Raw genomic sequence first — 17,279 nt, forward strand, 5'->3', positions numbered from 1 at the left:
CTAACCAGACGTCAAAAGAGCTAAATCTTGGGTCTGAACTCTTTTATGTTGCTCCAAAGGAAACCTTCATCTCTACGTGGACTCGTTAAAACGTTCTTTCATTCACCCCTATTACCGCTGATACGTTTTTGTTGGATTTTGTGGTCGCCTTTTATTCTGATTTGATTATGTACCATTCCTTTTTATTAATCCGTTTTGCACATTGAAAATTTGAAGATGCTACTAAGCAGTGACATTTCTCTTGTTTATAAAATACTTTTGCGGTGCTTAAAACAAGGGTCAGTTCCAGTTTAGATATTGTTGTAAACTTGATTCTCTAAAATAGTGATTTCCTCCAGTGTAGAGGATAATTGTAATACCTGTACTTTAGGAAAATAAAATATCCATACTGCAACATGATACCCTAAAACCAACAACTTCAGAGTATCATCACATGCCATTAAATGAACGATCTGCGGAAAACTTAAAACACCTGCAGGTTTCAGTAGTGAATTGAGGGAGGTCTATAAGGCATTATGGGCCTAGGGTATCTGCTAAGGTACCTGGGCTCCCTCACGCCTCAGCAGAGGATGAGTACTTGAAATTGAATTGGCCAGCTGGTACACTTGATTGTGCCCATGCACCTGGCCCTTTATAAGCCTTATAATAAGCAATAATATAAAAGGGGTTTCCTGGAATGTAGCTGGCCTAATGATTACTCCAGAGAAACTGGAATTTTTAAATAGCTTAAAAGTAAACCTGATCTGCATCCAGGAAATTTGGTGCTCCTCCGACTTTTTGTGTGACGGCTACTTTGAACTAAGTAGTAATGCTATACCGTCCAAGAAAGGGCATGCAAAGGGAGGGATTGCTATTCTGTTATGTAATGTCTTAAATTGAGAATGCAATAGTTTTAAAAACCCCTCTAATCTTTTTCAAATTCTATAAATCGTTAAAAAAATAGACGAGGGTGTGAGATACCCATTGATAGAGGTAAATGCATATATACCTCCAGACAAAAGTTATAATAAAGTGCTTTTCGATATTTTCTCCTTATCTAAAGCTATAAACAACGAGGGTGAACTTGAAGTTCTCCAGTATTAGGGGTGTCTTTCATAGATTCACATGCTTGAATATTCCCCGTCGTCGAAGTGGGAGTCCCACGGTAAATAAAATAGCAATAATGCTAAATATAAATATAGAAATATATATATACATAATACCAGAAAAGAAGGAAATACATAGAAATCCTCTAAAAACAAATCCTACATAGGAATGCATGGTAGAGAGAAAAAACCATTTGTAACACCTTAGTGTCATTATGTTAGTCCAAACTGCGGCCAATCAGGCGCCAGCACCCTCTAGAACCTTCTCCTCAGAAGCTCAAGCCCTCAGATTTTCTACCGCACGTCGTGTGAAGGGAGTCTCCCTGAGCTCTGCTCAGTTTTCACAACTCGATTTTCTAGTTTTCCAGAAATTTCTACAATGTCAAGTAAGAAGTCTTTATTCAGACCATGTTCTTCTTGTGGGAAGCTTCGCCTTTTTGAAAAGGACCCCCACCAGAAGTGTATTTACTGTTTATTTCCGGATCATGAGGCTGGCAGCTGCAAGTTTTGTAGAACCTTTTCTACCAAAACTCTTAAGGACAGGGAAGGCCGTCTTCTTCTTTGGCTGCAGCGTCTTAAGGACAAGGACTCTTTAGTGTCCGATGCAGAGAGTTTACAATCTGGTTTCTCTTCAGCAGCCTCAAAGAGGGGTAGTGTCCAGGAGGTTCCTTCTCCTTTCCTCAAGAAGCCAAAATTAGCCCTGTCTGTGGCTCCTGTGGTATCATCTGCCATTCCTACCACCTCTACGCCCACGAGACCTGGCTCTCAGGCGTCTTTGGCTACCTCTCGAGGTGTCTTCACACCTCTTACAGTCCCGCCGTCGACAAGAGCGTCGACGAGCGCTCCGACGACGAAAACGGCTTTGCCTGCATCTTCGATGACTACACTGACTACCACTTCGGCTTTCTCATCATCGACGATGGTTTCGTCGACGGCCTTCACGTCGACGAGGGTTTCGTTGCCGTCTAAACCTGTCCCGTCGACGATTCTCATCTCGTCGACGAAGAAGAGAGAATCCTCATCGATGAAAGACCCGAAGACATCGTCGACGACGCCGTCGACGAAAGCCTCATCGACGAAGACACCGTCGACCAAGATCTCGTTGACGAAGAAGATCTCGGCGACGAAGAAAGGCCCGTCGACAAGGGCTCCGTCGACGGAGTCAGTACCAGCATCGACGGCGAACCCGTCGACGACGACACGCCCGTCGACGGCTGCTTCAACAATGGATCGCTCACAATCGACCACTCAGTCGACGCAGGTTTCTTCAAAATTACCGGTGACAACAGCTAACTCCGCCTCGTCGTCGGTAGCGGCTCCGTCGACGACGGCACCGATTTCATTTGCATCTGTACCGTTAGTGCCCTTGAAGACCTCTAAATCTTCACATTCTCGAACAACAGTACCCTGCCAACAGATCTCAGAACCAGAGCTTCAACCACCTTCTCCGATGTTTGCAACTACATCAGACTCTGAGCATGAAGAGGACACGTTTGGGGCAGCACATAGTCCCTCTGATTAAAAATGTCAGGACACAGACTCTGATGATGGCGGTGAGCCAGAATTTCAACAGGAGGAACAGTTCATTCAAGCCCCTGTGGCCACCATTCCTTTGACCTTAATTTTCAAATCTCCAACATATGCTGGACGATTACAACCGCTTTTTCCCGGCTAGTCCGCAGACTACACCTGCACAATCTCCCGCTCCTGTGGTGCTACCTCCACCTTCATTGCCGCCTGTCGTACCAACTACAACTTCATCTCGGATTCATAGATCTATTAGCATCCATACCACCGTATATCCGCAGGATGCAGATGATGAAGCGAACGCAGAACGGGAGGACGGTGAAGTTCCTGACGAGACAGATGATGAAGCAGGCGACCAGGATATGGCCGAATGGGATGATTATAGGACGCAAATGCCTTCCCCTCAACCTGGTACTTCAAGTGACTCGCCACCAGTTGATATTGCCAGTTTCCATCTTTTGATGGATAAAGCGGCTCAGCGTTTCAAACTTCCACGGTCACAACACAAGGACGACTGCTTTCTTTATGACTTTAAAGATAAACCTTATAAGCAGGTACACACTATTCCTATTATTGATTTCGTGTGGAAAGAGGGCATTAAACTAATGAAAGCTCCAAACTCCTTACCTGCTCAGATTCCACGCCTTGAGAAGAAGTACAAGGCCCCCACTGGTTCACCAGCTTGCCTGACCTCATCCCAAACCGGATTCTGTTGTGACTCAGGCCGCACAGCGTAGAGCTCGGAATCCAGCGTCCCAAATCACAGCCCCTCCGGATAGAGAGGGTCGACGCCTAGATGCTATCGGCCGCAAGTTCTCAACGATGGCTTCAACATCTGTCCGAGCAGCCAATGCTTTAGCCATCTTGGGACGCTATGACCGGCAGATGTGGTCAGATATTGCAGATTTCATGGCACTCATACCTGATGCATCCAAGACTGACGCACAACAGATTCTCCGCGATGGTCAAAGGGCAGCGGAAGAAATCGACTGTGCAGTCGATATCGCTAACACAGGTTTCCGCCTCCTGGCAAGTGCGGCTGCACTCCGAAGACAGGGTCGGCTGAAGTCCACCTCCTTCCGCAGGAAGTCCAAGGCAAAATATTGGATATGCCTTATGATGGGGAATCACTGTTCGGATCCCATATCGATGATGCCTTTGAGTCCATCAAGAAGGACACCGATACGGCGAAGTCCTTGGGCACGCTCCAATTTCGGAAACAGTCCTTTCGAGGTGCGCGCGGACGTGGCACTTCTTCCAACTTTCGAGGAGGGCAACAATACCGCTCCTACACTCAGAGCGGCCAACGTTACACGTCCAACCAGCAGTCTCGTCAGCAACCCTCCAGACCTTACAGAGGAAAGTCGTCCTATCGTGGCACCACTCAGAAACGCCAATGACTTTTGCCATTCTCAAAGTGTTGGAGGGCGAATCTCTCTGTTTTATTCCCAGTGGTCCTCGATCACCTCGGACCACTGGGTATTGGACATTGTCAAACGGGGTCACACCCTGGAGTTTACAGAGATTCCTCCTTGCACCCAACCTCGTGGCCCACCTCGAGGAGCTCTTCCATCAGGTCCGTCTTCTTGTGTTAAAGGGTGCAGTCGAAGTGGTCCCAATACATCAAAGAGGGAGAGGTTTTTACTCTCGATTCTTCCTCATACTCAAGAAGAACGGAGATTGGCGATCCATTCTGGATTTGAGGGCTCTCAACCAGTTCCTGAAGTCTCAATCATTCCGTATACTGACACTACTGGAAGTCCTGCGTCTTCTATCCAGCAAGGATTTTATGACCACCATAGATCTTCAAGACGCATACTTTCATTTTCCAATGCTCAAACGACATCGCCAGTACCTGCGTTTCAAAGTGGGGCCAATACATTTTCAGTTCAAAGTTCTACCCTTCGGACTGCGTTCAGCTCCTCGTGTGTTCACGAAGGTACTGGCCCCGGTGGTGGCTCACTTGCGTCTACAAGGAGTTCAGATCTTTCCCTATTTAGACAATTGCCTTCTCAAGTCTCAATGCCACCATCAGCTGGATCGGGACACGCACCTTTGCCAGCAAGTGTTTCGGTCTCTAGGGTTGACCATCAACAACGAGAAGTCACAGTTTACATCTCTGCGGATCAGATCTTTCCTGGGAGCAATCCTAGACACACAGCTCTCAAAAGCGTTCGTCTGGGACGAACGACGTCTAAAGATTCTTCGTCTGGTCTCCCTTATTCGAAGAAAACAGTCCGTTTCTGTTCGGACGTTAAAATCAATCTTGGGAATGGCTTCATCTTGTATCGCACTGATCCCAAATTGCAGGTTGCGCGCCCGTCCCATTCAGGAAGAACTGGACTTACAGTGGCGTCAGGTCTCCGGGTCCTTCAACGACCTTGTTGCCGTCACAGCTCGCATGAAACAGAGCCTGCTTTGGTGGACGCAGCCCACAAATCTGGGAATGGGTGTGTCCTTCCTCGATCATGCTCCAGACCTTACGTTGACGACGGACGCCTCCTTAGAGGGGTGGGGCGCTCATCTTCAGGGCCTATCCATCAAGGGCAAGTGGTCGCTGACGCAGCGCACGTGGCATATCAACAGGCTAGAATTGATGGCGATTTTTCTGGCGCTCAAGTCCTTCCTCCCAGTTGTTGACGGGGAGTCAGTTCTAATCCAAACGGACAATACCACCAGTATGCACTACGTGAACAAGCAGGGGGGGGACCAGGTCTCCGCTTCTGTCCCGCTTGGCCCAGTCAATCTGGGATTGGGTTCTTCGCCATCACATCACCTTGACAGCTGTCCACCTTCCGGGCGTGTCCAACCTCCTGGCCGACTCTCTAAGCAGGTCCACTTCCTCGACACACGAATGGGAACTGCACCAACCGACTCTGGATCGTGTGTTCCGCAAATGGGGTCACCTGGATCTGGATCTCTTTGCGACACCGGAGAACCGGAAATGCCCGTCTTATGTAAGTTGGCATCCCCATACAAAGTCCCGCGGGAATGCCCTTTTGATCAACTGGAGCGATCTATTCGCTTACGCTTTTCCGCCGCTCCCATTGATACCGCGGGTACTGTGGAAGATGCGGAGGCAGCCCTGCCACATCCTGCTGATTGCTCCTCGTTGGCCCAGACAGGCATGGTTTTCGGAGCTACTCCTAATGTCCCTGTGAGAGCCCATTCCTCTACGTCCTCGTCCGGACCTTCTAACCATGGACAACAGCTTAGTGTGTCATCCAGATCCCTCAACGCTACAATTGTGGGCTTGGAACCTGAGCACCTTGAGTTCGCTGGTTTAAACATATCCCAGGAGTGCAGAGACATCCTAGCTCATACCAGAGCTCCGTCTACCATAAAGACTTACAAACTTAAATGGAAGCAATTCTGTCATTGGTGCGCTACGGCCAATATCCATCCCATCCATTCCACTCCTGAGCAGCTCCTTCCATTCTTTTTGAGCCTCGCTCAGTCAGGTCTCTCCCATGCTACACTGAGAGTTTTCTTAGCTGCTATATCTCGTTTCCGACATGATGGCTCTTCATCCCTCTGTTCATCACGAATTATACGTTAATTCTTCAAAGGCTTTTCCGCAAGTTTCCACCTGTGCGTCACCCTCCTCCAGCTTGGCACCTCAATGTTGTACTATCTCAACTTATGAAAGCACCTTTTGAGCCTATCCACAGAGCGGATATCAAGTTCATCACTTGGAAGGTTACACTTCTGCTGGCTTTGACCTCCTCTCGTCGCGTGAGCGACCTTCACGCTTTTACTGTCAAGCCGCCTTATCTACAGTTCAATCCTGACGGGGTGGCACCTCGGCCAACCCCTCTTTCATGCCTAAAGTACCTACGGATTTTCATTTGAATGAGCCTGTATTCCTCAAGACTTTCTTTCCGGATCCAAAATCTCCGGCGGAGCAGCACTTACATTCTCTGGACATCAAATGATGTCTTAAATTTTACATTGCCAGAACTGCCCCTTTCCGCAAGTCCGACCAACTTTTCGTTGCCTACGGACGACTGCGCAAGGGACATCCAATTTCTAAACCGACTATTGCCCGGTGGCTTTCCTCAGCCATTGCTTTCTGCCACCAACAAGCGTGCAAACCATTGCAGTCTTCAGTGAGGGCTCATTCTACGAGGGCGATGTCTTCATCCACTGCCTTGTTTGCTGGTGTGCCACTTCATCAGATCTGCCATACAGCGACATGGTCCAGCAGACACACCTTCACCAAACATTACTGTTTGGATGCCATCAATGAAGCGGATACCGCAGTGGGACAGGCAGTGCTTCGCCATCTTTTTCAGTAAGGTGAACCTCTGTTCCCTCCTCCTTAGCATTTTCCTGTGATTGCTATGATGCCTTATATGACTGTATTATTATTCTAGTACTGTCTTGATTTTTTTCTTCTATGCCTAGCAATCTCAGTTTTCTAGGAGGTTACTGCTTTCTATTCTATTCATATAAACTGCCAGTACTGCTCTTGGCGATTTATAAACGGTAAGAGAAGTCGAGTGACCTTTCTCAACTTCCTCGACCAATTATTCAGTCGACACCTAATGTATATCAAAAGGAGAAATTTATTTATTTTCTACTTCCACCAATTCATCATTAATTTCAAGTTTTCTTGGGAAGTTTTTTTCAAATTTTTTTTATATACATGTGAGTGTTTTCTACTTTGTTTTTGTGTTTTACAGATTTTTTCTGCTCTTGGTCCTGAGGAGAATCCCAAGAATTAATGGGATTCGAAACGCGTCGACCCCTCTAGATAGATTAATCTTTCTCCCCATGGTGACCCCGTGTCACCCGGTTTATTGAGACTTATCTAGATCATGCATCTTTTGCTCGCTAATTGATTTGACCGAATATTCACTGTTGCTGTATTTGAATTTTTCATGTTTATTACGTTTTTTCTGATTTCCTCTGCTGGTGTACATTGTATATAGCAAAAGACTCTTTTCCCCTTGTACATAACCCCACAAGATCCCCTCACTTGTCCTAGTGTTTTCATGTAGTATGACTGAGAGTATGAATGGTGAGATTGTTAATGCTGAAAAGATTAGTAGTTGATATTCGTTGTGTCGTGTAAATATCCCGCATCACCCACACCAAACTTCTATTTGAGAAAACTTTTTGAAAAAATGTTTCTGATGTTTCTTTGAGTTGCTTTCATGTATATAAAAAAATTTTGAAAAAAACTTCCCAAGAAAACTTGAAATTAATGATGAATTGGTGGAAGTAGAAAATAAATAAATTTCTCCTTTTGATATACATTAGGTGTCGACTGAATAATTGGTCGAGGAAGTTGAGAAAGGTCACTCGACTTCTCTTACCGTTTATAAATCGCCAAGAGCAGTATTGGCAGTTTTTTTGTTTTTTTGTTTAGATACTTATACAGGCGTAGCCTTACTGCGCTCAAGCCGAACCCTTACTTGTTTCAAGGTTTCTATTCTATTCAAGCATGTGAATCTATGAAAGACACCCCTAATACTGGAGAAGAACAATTGTTACTTACCTGTAAACAGGTGGTTCTCCAGTATTGGTGTCTTTCATAGATTCACATGCGACCCACCCTCCTCACCTCAGAGGCTCTTTTTTTTTCTCTCCTTATACGCTCTTTATTACTTGTGCTACGAAAATCTGAGGGCTTGAGCTTCTGAGGAGAAGGTTCTAGAGGGTGCTGGCGCCTGATTGGCCGCAGTTTGGACTAACATAATGACACTAATGTGTTACAAATGGTTTTTTCTCTCTACCATGCATTCCTATGTAGGATTTGTTTTTAGAGGATTTCTATGTATTTCCTTCTTTTCTGGTATTATGTATATATATATTTCTATATTTATATTTAGCATTATTGCTATTTTATTTACCGTGGGACTCCCACTTCGACGACGGGGAATATTCAAGCATGTGAATCTATGAAAGACACCAATACTGGAGAACCACCTGTTTACAGGTAAGTAATAATTGTTCTTCTGTGAATTGAAGACTTGAATTGCAAAGTCTTCAACAACTCTATTAATATATTTTTAGATGCAGAGAAAGAAGCATCATTCCACATCCCACCACTGCTTTTTCTTCCGCTCCTGGGAACTGATAAAAGAGGGTATTTACTCCTTAGCCATTTAAGAAAGAATAAACGTGTGATTGCAAATGGAAGATTCAACCAAGACTCTCCTACTCAATGTACTCATAAATCCCACAGGGATTTTCTATCGTTGATTACATCATAGCTTCTTACACTATCTTTAACCTGTTAACTGATCTGAAAATTGTAGATTCTCCATTTAGTGATCATAGACCTCTTCTCTTTTCTTTAGAGTTTAGTTTGCCCTATGTAAGGCCATGGCAATTTGATGGACCCACTACAAAATTTGATAACAAGTCTTGTAGAGTGCAGTGTCGTCGTCCCCCACACACATTAAAATCTTTGATTTAAAAGGGGTGTTGGAGAGGGTCATTTATGACTTAGACCTTTAGAACATGGTCATATTTAACTTATTCACCAAACTTTTGAAGCAATTATAAAGGAGGACCGTCTGATGTATTCCAAGCCTCCTTGTAAACTATTATTTCGCCCACTTCTTTCCTTGAATAGAGAAATTAATAGATTGATTTGATTATAGTTTTTTTCCTTTTCAAAGAAAAGAGACAAACTTATATCTCTGTTGAAAAGCAGAAGAAGATGCCTGAAGGAGGGCATAAGTAGAACACGATAGGTTGATTTAAGAGACTGATCAAATAATCTACCACCCACGACGCCATAAGCGTAATGACGTTAGAATGCGACGCGTAAGCTGATCCACGATAGAGCTGAACACGCTGAAACGAACATCATGCCAAACAGGGTAAGAGACCGCGAACACTAATTGAGAGCCGTGGGAGAAACGGAAACCACTTCCAGCTTTTGGAAATGCTTAACAATAATAATTTTTATCTGCCCCAGAAAGATACTAGCGTTTAACATTCCTACACATACGATAGATAAGGCGGTTCCCCGATAGGACAACGCTATCTTAAAACGATCAGCACGCGATCCCCATAGTTGGGGTAGAACGCGGTAACTGGGGAGACTAACACCTATGGACACTATGACCACGCTTAGTGACCATTTCCATATAACACCATACAGATCAGATAGATCCACTGATTATAATTCATTAATACACACCAACATAGAAACATTGCTATTAAAGTAACAGAGCAATCATAGATGTATGTATTTAAGGGTAGAAAATTTCGTTCCTATACGTGCATTATCTGAATAAATGCTGTTTGTTTCACAGATATTCCCTTGATAAAGGCACTGTGTTTGCCGAAATGCATTGGGATGGATGAATAAAAAAGAAAGAAAAAAAGATAGCCATTTATAAAGGAATACATGGCAGTTGGCTAAGAGATAACCAATGTGAAACGGAACATTGAAAATAAAGAAGCCATTCAATTAAAGAAGAGAAGTTTTTTTTGTTTATTGGATCACCAAAAAACAGATCATAAATTAAGCTGGATACACAGCACCACTAACTAGTGCCCCGAGAGCCAGTCCAAAACGTCGTTTGAACTGCAACCCAGCGCTACATTGCATACACTCCTGAGTGGGGAGTGATTCCCGGGAGCACAGCATATCAGTTAAACCTACCATTTTGAAAACAAGGCAGTGCACGCCAATCACTTTGCACTAAAATTGAGATATACCACTGTTCGCAACTAGAGTAGGTTAAGTCTTATTACTGGAAATGGGTTGCAGAGAGAACTGTCACATATGCAATAGGAGGTCGCCTCACATTAGCATTTATGGAGTTTAAGGTGCTTAGTGTGTATGAACCTTATATGGATTTCATTACTGTTACACAAGAGAGGAAGTTATTTATCCAATTTAGATTTGGATGTCTCCCTTTGAACTCTTTTACAACGTCATGGAACAGGGGCTCTTCGGACACACTTTGCCACTGTCCATGTTGCTTTGAGATAAAGGAGACGATCCAGCATATTCTCTTTGCATGCCCTCTGTATAAAAATCCAATATCTAAATGATTAGCTCCTGCCTTTAGACTACTCGAAACCCATAGCCATTTAGAGGCACTACGTATCCTCAGAATAGATACAAGGCCACTAATAGTATGTGAAGTGGCCAAATTCCTGGGGAGAATGTGGTTTATCAGGAGGCAGATTCTAAAAATGAATTAAGCACACTTTCAGATCAAATATTAATCTTCATTTAGTATCTAGTCTACATCTGATATTTTGTGTACATATTAATATATAATTCATGCAAAATTACTGAGAATTTGTGCAATATTGTATTCTTGGGTTCCATGTTTAAATATCGATAACAAAAATATAGTTTACAAAAATATAGATGTAAAAATATCAATTACAAAACTATCAACTCCCTATACTTTACCAGGTAAGTACATAAATATTGACTCAAAAACTATAGATGTAATAAATATAGATGTAAAAAATATCGACTTTAATAAATATTAGAACTTAAATTAAATAAAATTAATATTAACAAAATAAATTACATCACTTTTATATTTTAACTATTTATAACAAATGAACTAAATGTAATCTATATAAACTTAATAAATGTGTACATATACATATATTTAACACATAAAAGTATAAAAAAATAATGCATACATTTAATAACAGTATAAAAACATTAGTAGTTAAAACATTTGATAGCGAAGGGGTAAAAATTCCTATTCCCACTCCAGTGAGTGCAACAGTAGGGAAAGCGTTGGATAGCGTAGGGGTAAAAATTACTATTCCCACTCCAGTGAGTGCAACAGTAGGGAAAACGCTGGATAGCGTAGGGGTAAAAATTACTATTCCCACTCCAAAGGGTGCAACAGTAGGGAAAGCGTTGGATAGCGTAGGGGTAAACATTACTATTCCCACTCCAAAGGGTGCAACAGTAGGGAAAGTGTTGGATAGCGTAGGGGTAAAAATTACTATTCCCACTCCAGTGAGTGCAACAGTAGGGAAAGCGCTGGGTAGCGTAGGGGTAAAAATTACTATTCCCACTCCAGTGAGTGCAACAGTAGGGAAAGCGCTGGATAGTCTAGGGGTAAAAATGACTATTCCCACTCCAAAGGGTGCAACATTAGGGAAAGCGTTGGATAGCGTAGGGGTAAAAATTACTATTCCCACTCCAGAGGGTGCAACAGTAGGGAAAGCGCTGGATAGCGTAGGCGTAAAAATTACTATTCCCACTCCACAGGGTACAACAGTAGGGAAAGCGCTGGAACTCAAAACAATTAAAAAAAAAACAACTATCAAATTTTTTATAAAATGTAATTTAGATTATAAACATAATTAATATATACATTTAAATATATTATTAACACCTACACACCTAAAATTAATTACTCAATTACATTTAATATTTACTATTTAATTAATAAAAAATGTATTTTTTCATTAATTAATTGACAGCTTTCACACCATATACACTTATAAACACCACAACACAAACCTAAAATTATTTACTCTTTTACAATGAATAATTAATTAATTATAATTAATTTATAAAGTATTTAATAATTATTCAATAAAAATGTAATTACTTCACACCATTTTCACATATAAACTCCACTACGCACACCTAAAATTAATTAAACAAATAACATAATTAACATAATTAATTAATAATTAACTAATTGAAATTAATTAACAAATAATTATTAAACAATTTATATTAAATTAACACATTAATTAATCAATTAATTGTATATATTTAAATTACTTACCACCCTATTCCCCTATAAACCCACAACCCGCTACGGAACTAATAACACAAAATTCAACATAAAATACATTAATAACTAATACAATTTTACAACATATAATAAATTGACAAACAATACTCATTAAAAACACTAAAATACATATCATTATTAAAAAATCGATATTTTTGTAAACTATATTTTTGTAAACGAAATTTATTACAACTATATTATTGTTATCGATATTACTTACCTGTCAGTCGATATTCAGGTCAAACTATATTTTTGTTGTCGATATTTCTTCTTTTCGATATTTCTGCGGGGATATTTATGTCACACGATATTTTGCCGTCCATATTTCCGCTCTGCACCGTATTCTTGCACGTTATACATTAGCACTCTATGTACATTTACGGCTCCATAATTTTTCTTTTTAAGTGTTTTTAGCTTGTCATCATTTTACTTTGTCGCAGCTATTTTTATCTACCTTTTTCTCGTTTTTAATGCCTTGGTTTTTATTATGCTTTGCTTTTGTATAAATGTCATCCATCTTGGCCCAAAATACCCAACATGAAAATCTTTCTCTTATTAATATACTGTATTGTACGCCTACATACTTTGATGATCGTAATGACCGAATAAAGTTTGATGATGAGATGTACCACTGTTCGCAACTCTTACGTTTGAGAGTTAGATTTCCTCTGCTTTTGTTACCCTCTATTCTCAATAATTAACCATTTAAAGTCAATGCACGAGTGACCCTTATTTTAAAAGTGACTTACGAGTGTTGCATTTTCCTTATTGTTTTTAATGGCTGACTTATGTTCCAATAGTCCTATTCGAACCTCTCTGGATGACTTCCCAACGTAACCAAGGTTACACGGACATAGAAGCAAATATACCACATTTTTACTTCTACAGTTTTTTAAAGCTTTGGAGATAAGTGTATATTTATTATATGTCAACTCCTTCCCCACTAAACATTGTTCGCACATACTGCATTGACTACATTTATAGTTGGCAGTTGCTTTTGTGCCCATGATGGTGCGTTGATTTTGGGGGGCCCTTCCCGATAGGTGTGTACTAATTACTTTCTCAAATTGTAGTTGCGTTTGAATGCAAATAGGGGTTTCACTAGGACAGTCAGCTTGTTATCATTAAGAATACTCCAACTGGAATTAATGATATTTTTAATCTTATTGCTAAGATGAGAAAATTGACTTACGAATACTAGCCTTTGTTTGTCATTTTTGTTTTGCTTCTTTTCAAATTGGCCAGTTAACATATTGTCACAATTATAAAATCTAGCCTGTTTAAAGGAATGGGTAATGATTTTTTGGGGGTATACTCCTACTCTTAAGTTTTGTTTTTAAAATCTCTGAGTGTTAATACAAACCATCCAGTGAGGAACATTTCCTTTGTAATTGAAGGAACTGCCCAAATGGAATGTTGTCTTTTTGTGACTTAGGATGGAAACTCGAGTAGTGTTATAAGGTGTTCTTGTCAGTGGGTTTCGAAAATAGCTCCACCTCTAATGTGCCATTATTATCCTTAATTTTTAAATGCAAGAAGTTAACACTTTGGTTACTATACTCTGATGTAAATTTAAGATTCACATCACCCAAATTCAACCATTGTAAAAATTCCTCCAAAAGGTCAACATTGCCTTCCCAAATAAATAGGATATCGACGATGAACCTGCTCCATTTAATTGCATTCTCAAAAAACGGAGCAGATTAATTGAAGATATGGATCTCCTCAAATTGCTCAACATATAGACAGGCCAGACTGGGGGCACAATTGGAGGTAGAGGTCTTCTTTGAACAGAAACAAATTATGTTTTAATACCAGGCCAGCACATGCCAAGATGAAATCGACATGTGCTTCTCTGCATTCTGCAGGACCCAGGATGCTACTGATGACATTTAGTGTGTCATCCTGGGGTATGTTTGTATACAAAGCCTCGATATCAAGGGTGACCAGCAATTGTGTCTGAATGTTACAGCTATGGCCTTCTATGGTAGATATCATATGTGCCGAATCCTTAATATATGATTTATGCCTCTGAACCAGGGGTTTTAAAAAGCTATCTATGTATTGACTTAATGGTTCAAGTGGGGAATTGATACAACTGACAATAGGTCTAAGTGGTGGATTGTTGATATCCTTATGGATTTTCGGCAATTCATACAACGCAGGGATAATGGCTCTTTCATTATTTAGAAACCTATATTCCTTTTCTGAGATCCATTCATTATCTTTGACTACTGATAGAAGGTTTGTAATTTCTCTATCAAGGGAAGTCCAATTATTCATAGAGACTTTTTGGTAATGAGCCTCCACATTCAGGAGTTTCTGCACTCTATTTTCATAATCTGAGGTGTCAACAATTACCACCCCACCCCCCTTGTCCGCAGGTTTGATTGTTATGTTCAGATCATTTTTGAGACTCAAAATGGCTCCTTTTTGTTGTTTACTGGTTTAATATGGATCTCCCAGGAGTTACAAAGCATGAAATAAAATCTTTAATCTTATAAGTTTTATCTTTTCTTATTATTAAGAGGGGAAGATGTAGTTGTGGTGATCTGTGTTCTTCCATGCTCCACTGTTGCCTGCCTCGTGCGGTGCTGAGCGTAATGCATAGAAGAACAACATTGGAAATACTGTTTCTGAATGTGATGGTTCAAATGACGGAGACACTAGTCTCCGGGGGCTGTTCTGGAAGGACACGAGTAAACGTGTCCCTGCTTGTCTCCTGGTGCTGATTTGGAAGGACATGAATAAACGTGTCTATGTACAAACTCAACGTTGACTGGTGTGTTCAACTTCTTCAATAACCTTTTCTATATGCCACACAAAAGCTGTAGCACACCTAAGAACTATAACGAGAAGAACATTCTTACCAATTAAGGTAACGTTTGAAATGTAAAACAAAGGTTTGGTAAACGGATGTAAGTAGCTACTTTTTATTTTGAAACCGTAATAATCTAACTTCTTTTTCTTCCCCCTTAATGTTCATACTAAATTCAACTGAAAATAATCCCTGACCTTGAATTAGAGATACTAATTGATGACGACCATATGCCCCGAGTTTGCCAATTGGTCTTCCCCGTTGTGCTTAACATAAGTGTTATTGGATCCATTTCTGACATTGAGAAACCTCTAAGTGTGACAATGTGAGGCCAATATGCGTTGCAGTTCAAGCGATTACTGAAATAACATTTGTACTATTAGTTAATAATCACGTTTTTTTTTACTCTAGATGCCGGAAGAAGAAGCATTTTGTGTGTTTGTTAAATTAATGCAAGATTATAGACTACGGGAACTTTTTAAACCAAGCATGGCAGAGCTGGGCCTTTGTATGTATCAGTTTGAATGTATGATACAGGTACGTATTTACATTGTCTGTGTTGTAGAAGAAATGTGAATCTGTCTACTCCACTCTTTATTCTAAGCCTATTTATAGTTAGGCAATAGTTGTGACAGACTAATTTATGATTTAAAAAAATGTCATGTGCGTATACTGCCTGAGATATGAAAATGCATATTATTTATTGGCAGTCTTGTTAGATCTATGGTGGTAGGTTTGGGGGACAAATACTCTTATTGCACGGTACCCTTGTCTCCCGGGACCATTTGTGCACCATATTAAGTTTTTCACTGGTCTTGGACAGTATTCTTGAAATGTCTTTGGGAACCAGTTTTTCTTCCTGGGATTCCCATTTTGCACTGGTTGGCCTGTACAAATTGCTCCAGGTATTATTTGGAGAGAATTGTGGTTAATAGAATCCAGATGCATGCGCAGCCTGCGAAGAAGCCTTTGATTTCATAACTGGTGCAAACACAGTTTGAGGGTTACCGCATCTTCTACCCATATTTGAACAAATTTCTGATTAGCAAAGTATTGCTTTTATTTTCAGTGCAAAATAACACACTCCATTTAGAGACGACTAGATGCAGTATGAAATAAAATAATTTATTCTAACATTGGTTTCTTGTTCTCTTTCTAGGAACAGCTCCCCGAGCTTTTTGTGCACTTTCAAGCTCAGAGTTTTCATACCTCAATGTACGCTTCGTCGTGGTTTTTAACTATCTTTCTTACAAATTTCCCACTACCAGTTGCTACAAGATTATTTGATATATTTATGTCGGAGGTGAGTCCCCCTGAAAATGGTTTGTTAACATGTTTATTGTATCTGTTGTGCCCATGGAGAAATTGTTTTTAGGTTTCGCCTAGGCAATACGCATGCACTGTCTGTTCGAGTTCTATTGTATCCTAAATAAGCCTAAAAAAGAGTCTGGAGCCCACTTATTACCTACCATTGGTTGGCGTCTTTGTCACCCTCACTTCTTTTGTGTTCATTGATCAGTGGGCTCGCCCCAGATGTCTTTGGGAGGATCTCTCTCTCTCGCTATGGTTTCATCTTTTTTTAATCAATACTCACACTTTGGCTTCATCTTTTTAGAATAGACACACACATGGATTAGTTTCATCTTTTTAAAAACGACACATAGAGACAGCAGCTTCGATCCGGTGCATGTCACATGAATCAATACACGCTGCTCCAGTCTGTTATTCCACTCTATGCTACTCTGTACCATTCAACAACATTCTACTGCACTCTACGACAATCTACTCCACTCTACAACGCTCCTCGGCTCTCTTTTCCACTCTGGGCAACTCTTCTCTGCCGCTCCCCTCCACTCTGTCACCCCACTATGCCACGCTCCAATCTGACCCACTCTACAACAGTCTAGTCCACTCTGACACTCCACTCCATACAACTCCACTCTAAGACACTCTACTCTACAACACTACTGCACTCTACACCACTCCATTCTTCTCCACTCCATGCAACTCCACGCCAATTTACTCCAGTCTCTGCCACTGTTCTACTCTGATACTCAACCTCATTCCACTCAACCACACTATTCTCCACTTCAC

General features: G+C 41.0%; 1 protein-coding gene across 5 annotated transcripts in view; it reads left to right on the forward strand.

The window, feature by feature from the left end:
• EVI5 (ecotropic viral integration site 5) overlaps positions 1-17,279 on the forward strand; it is a 1,064,947-nt gene that overhangs the window by 382,738 nt on the left and 664,930 nt on the right. For all 5 annotated transcript variants that reach the window (XM_086953930.1, XM_086953933.1, XM_086953929.1 and 2 more), the window contains 2 exons: positions 15,597-15,722; positions 16,345-16,488. In XM_086953930.1, coding sequence (XP_086810056.1) covers positions 15,597-15,722; positions 16,345-16,488 — 270 coding nt within the window. The remainder of the gene's footprint in view (positions 1-15,596; positions 15,723-16,344; positions 16,489-17,279) is intronic.

The sequence above is a fragment of the Lissotriton vulgaris genome, chromosome 1_1, assembly GCF_964263255.1.
Source record: "Lissotriton vulgaris chromosome 1_1, aLisVul1.2, whole genome shotgun sequence".
NCBI classification, from domain to species: Eukaryota; Metazoa; Chordata; class Amphibia; order Caudata; family Salamandridae; genus Lissotriton; species Lissotriton vulgaris.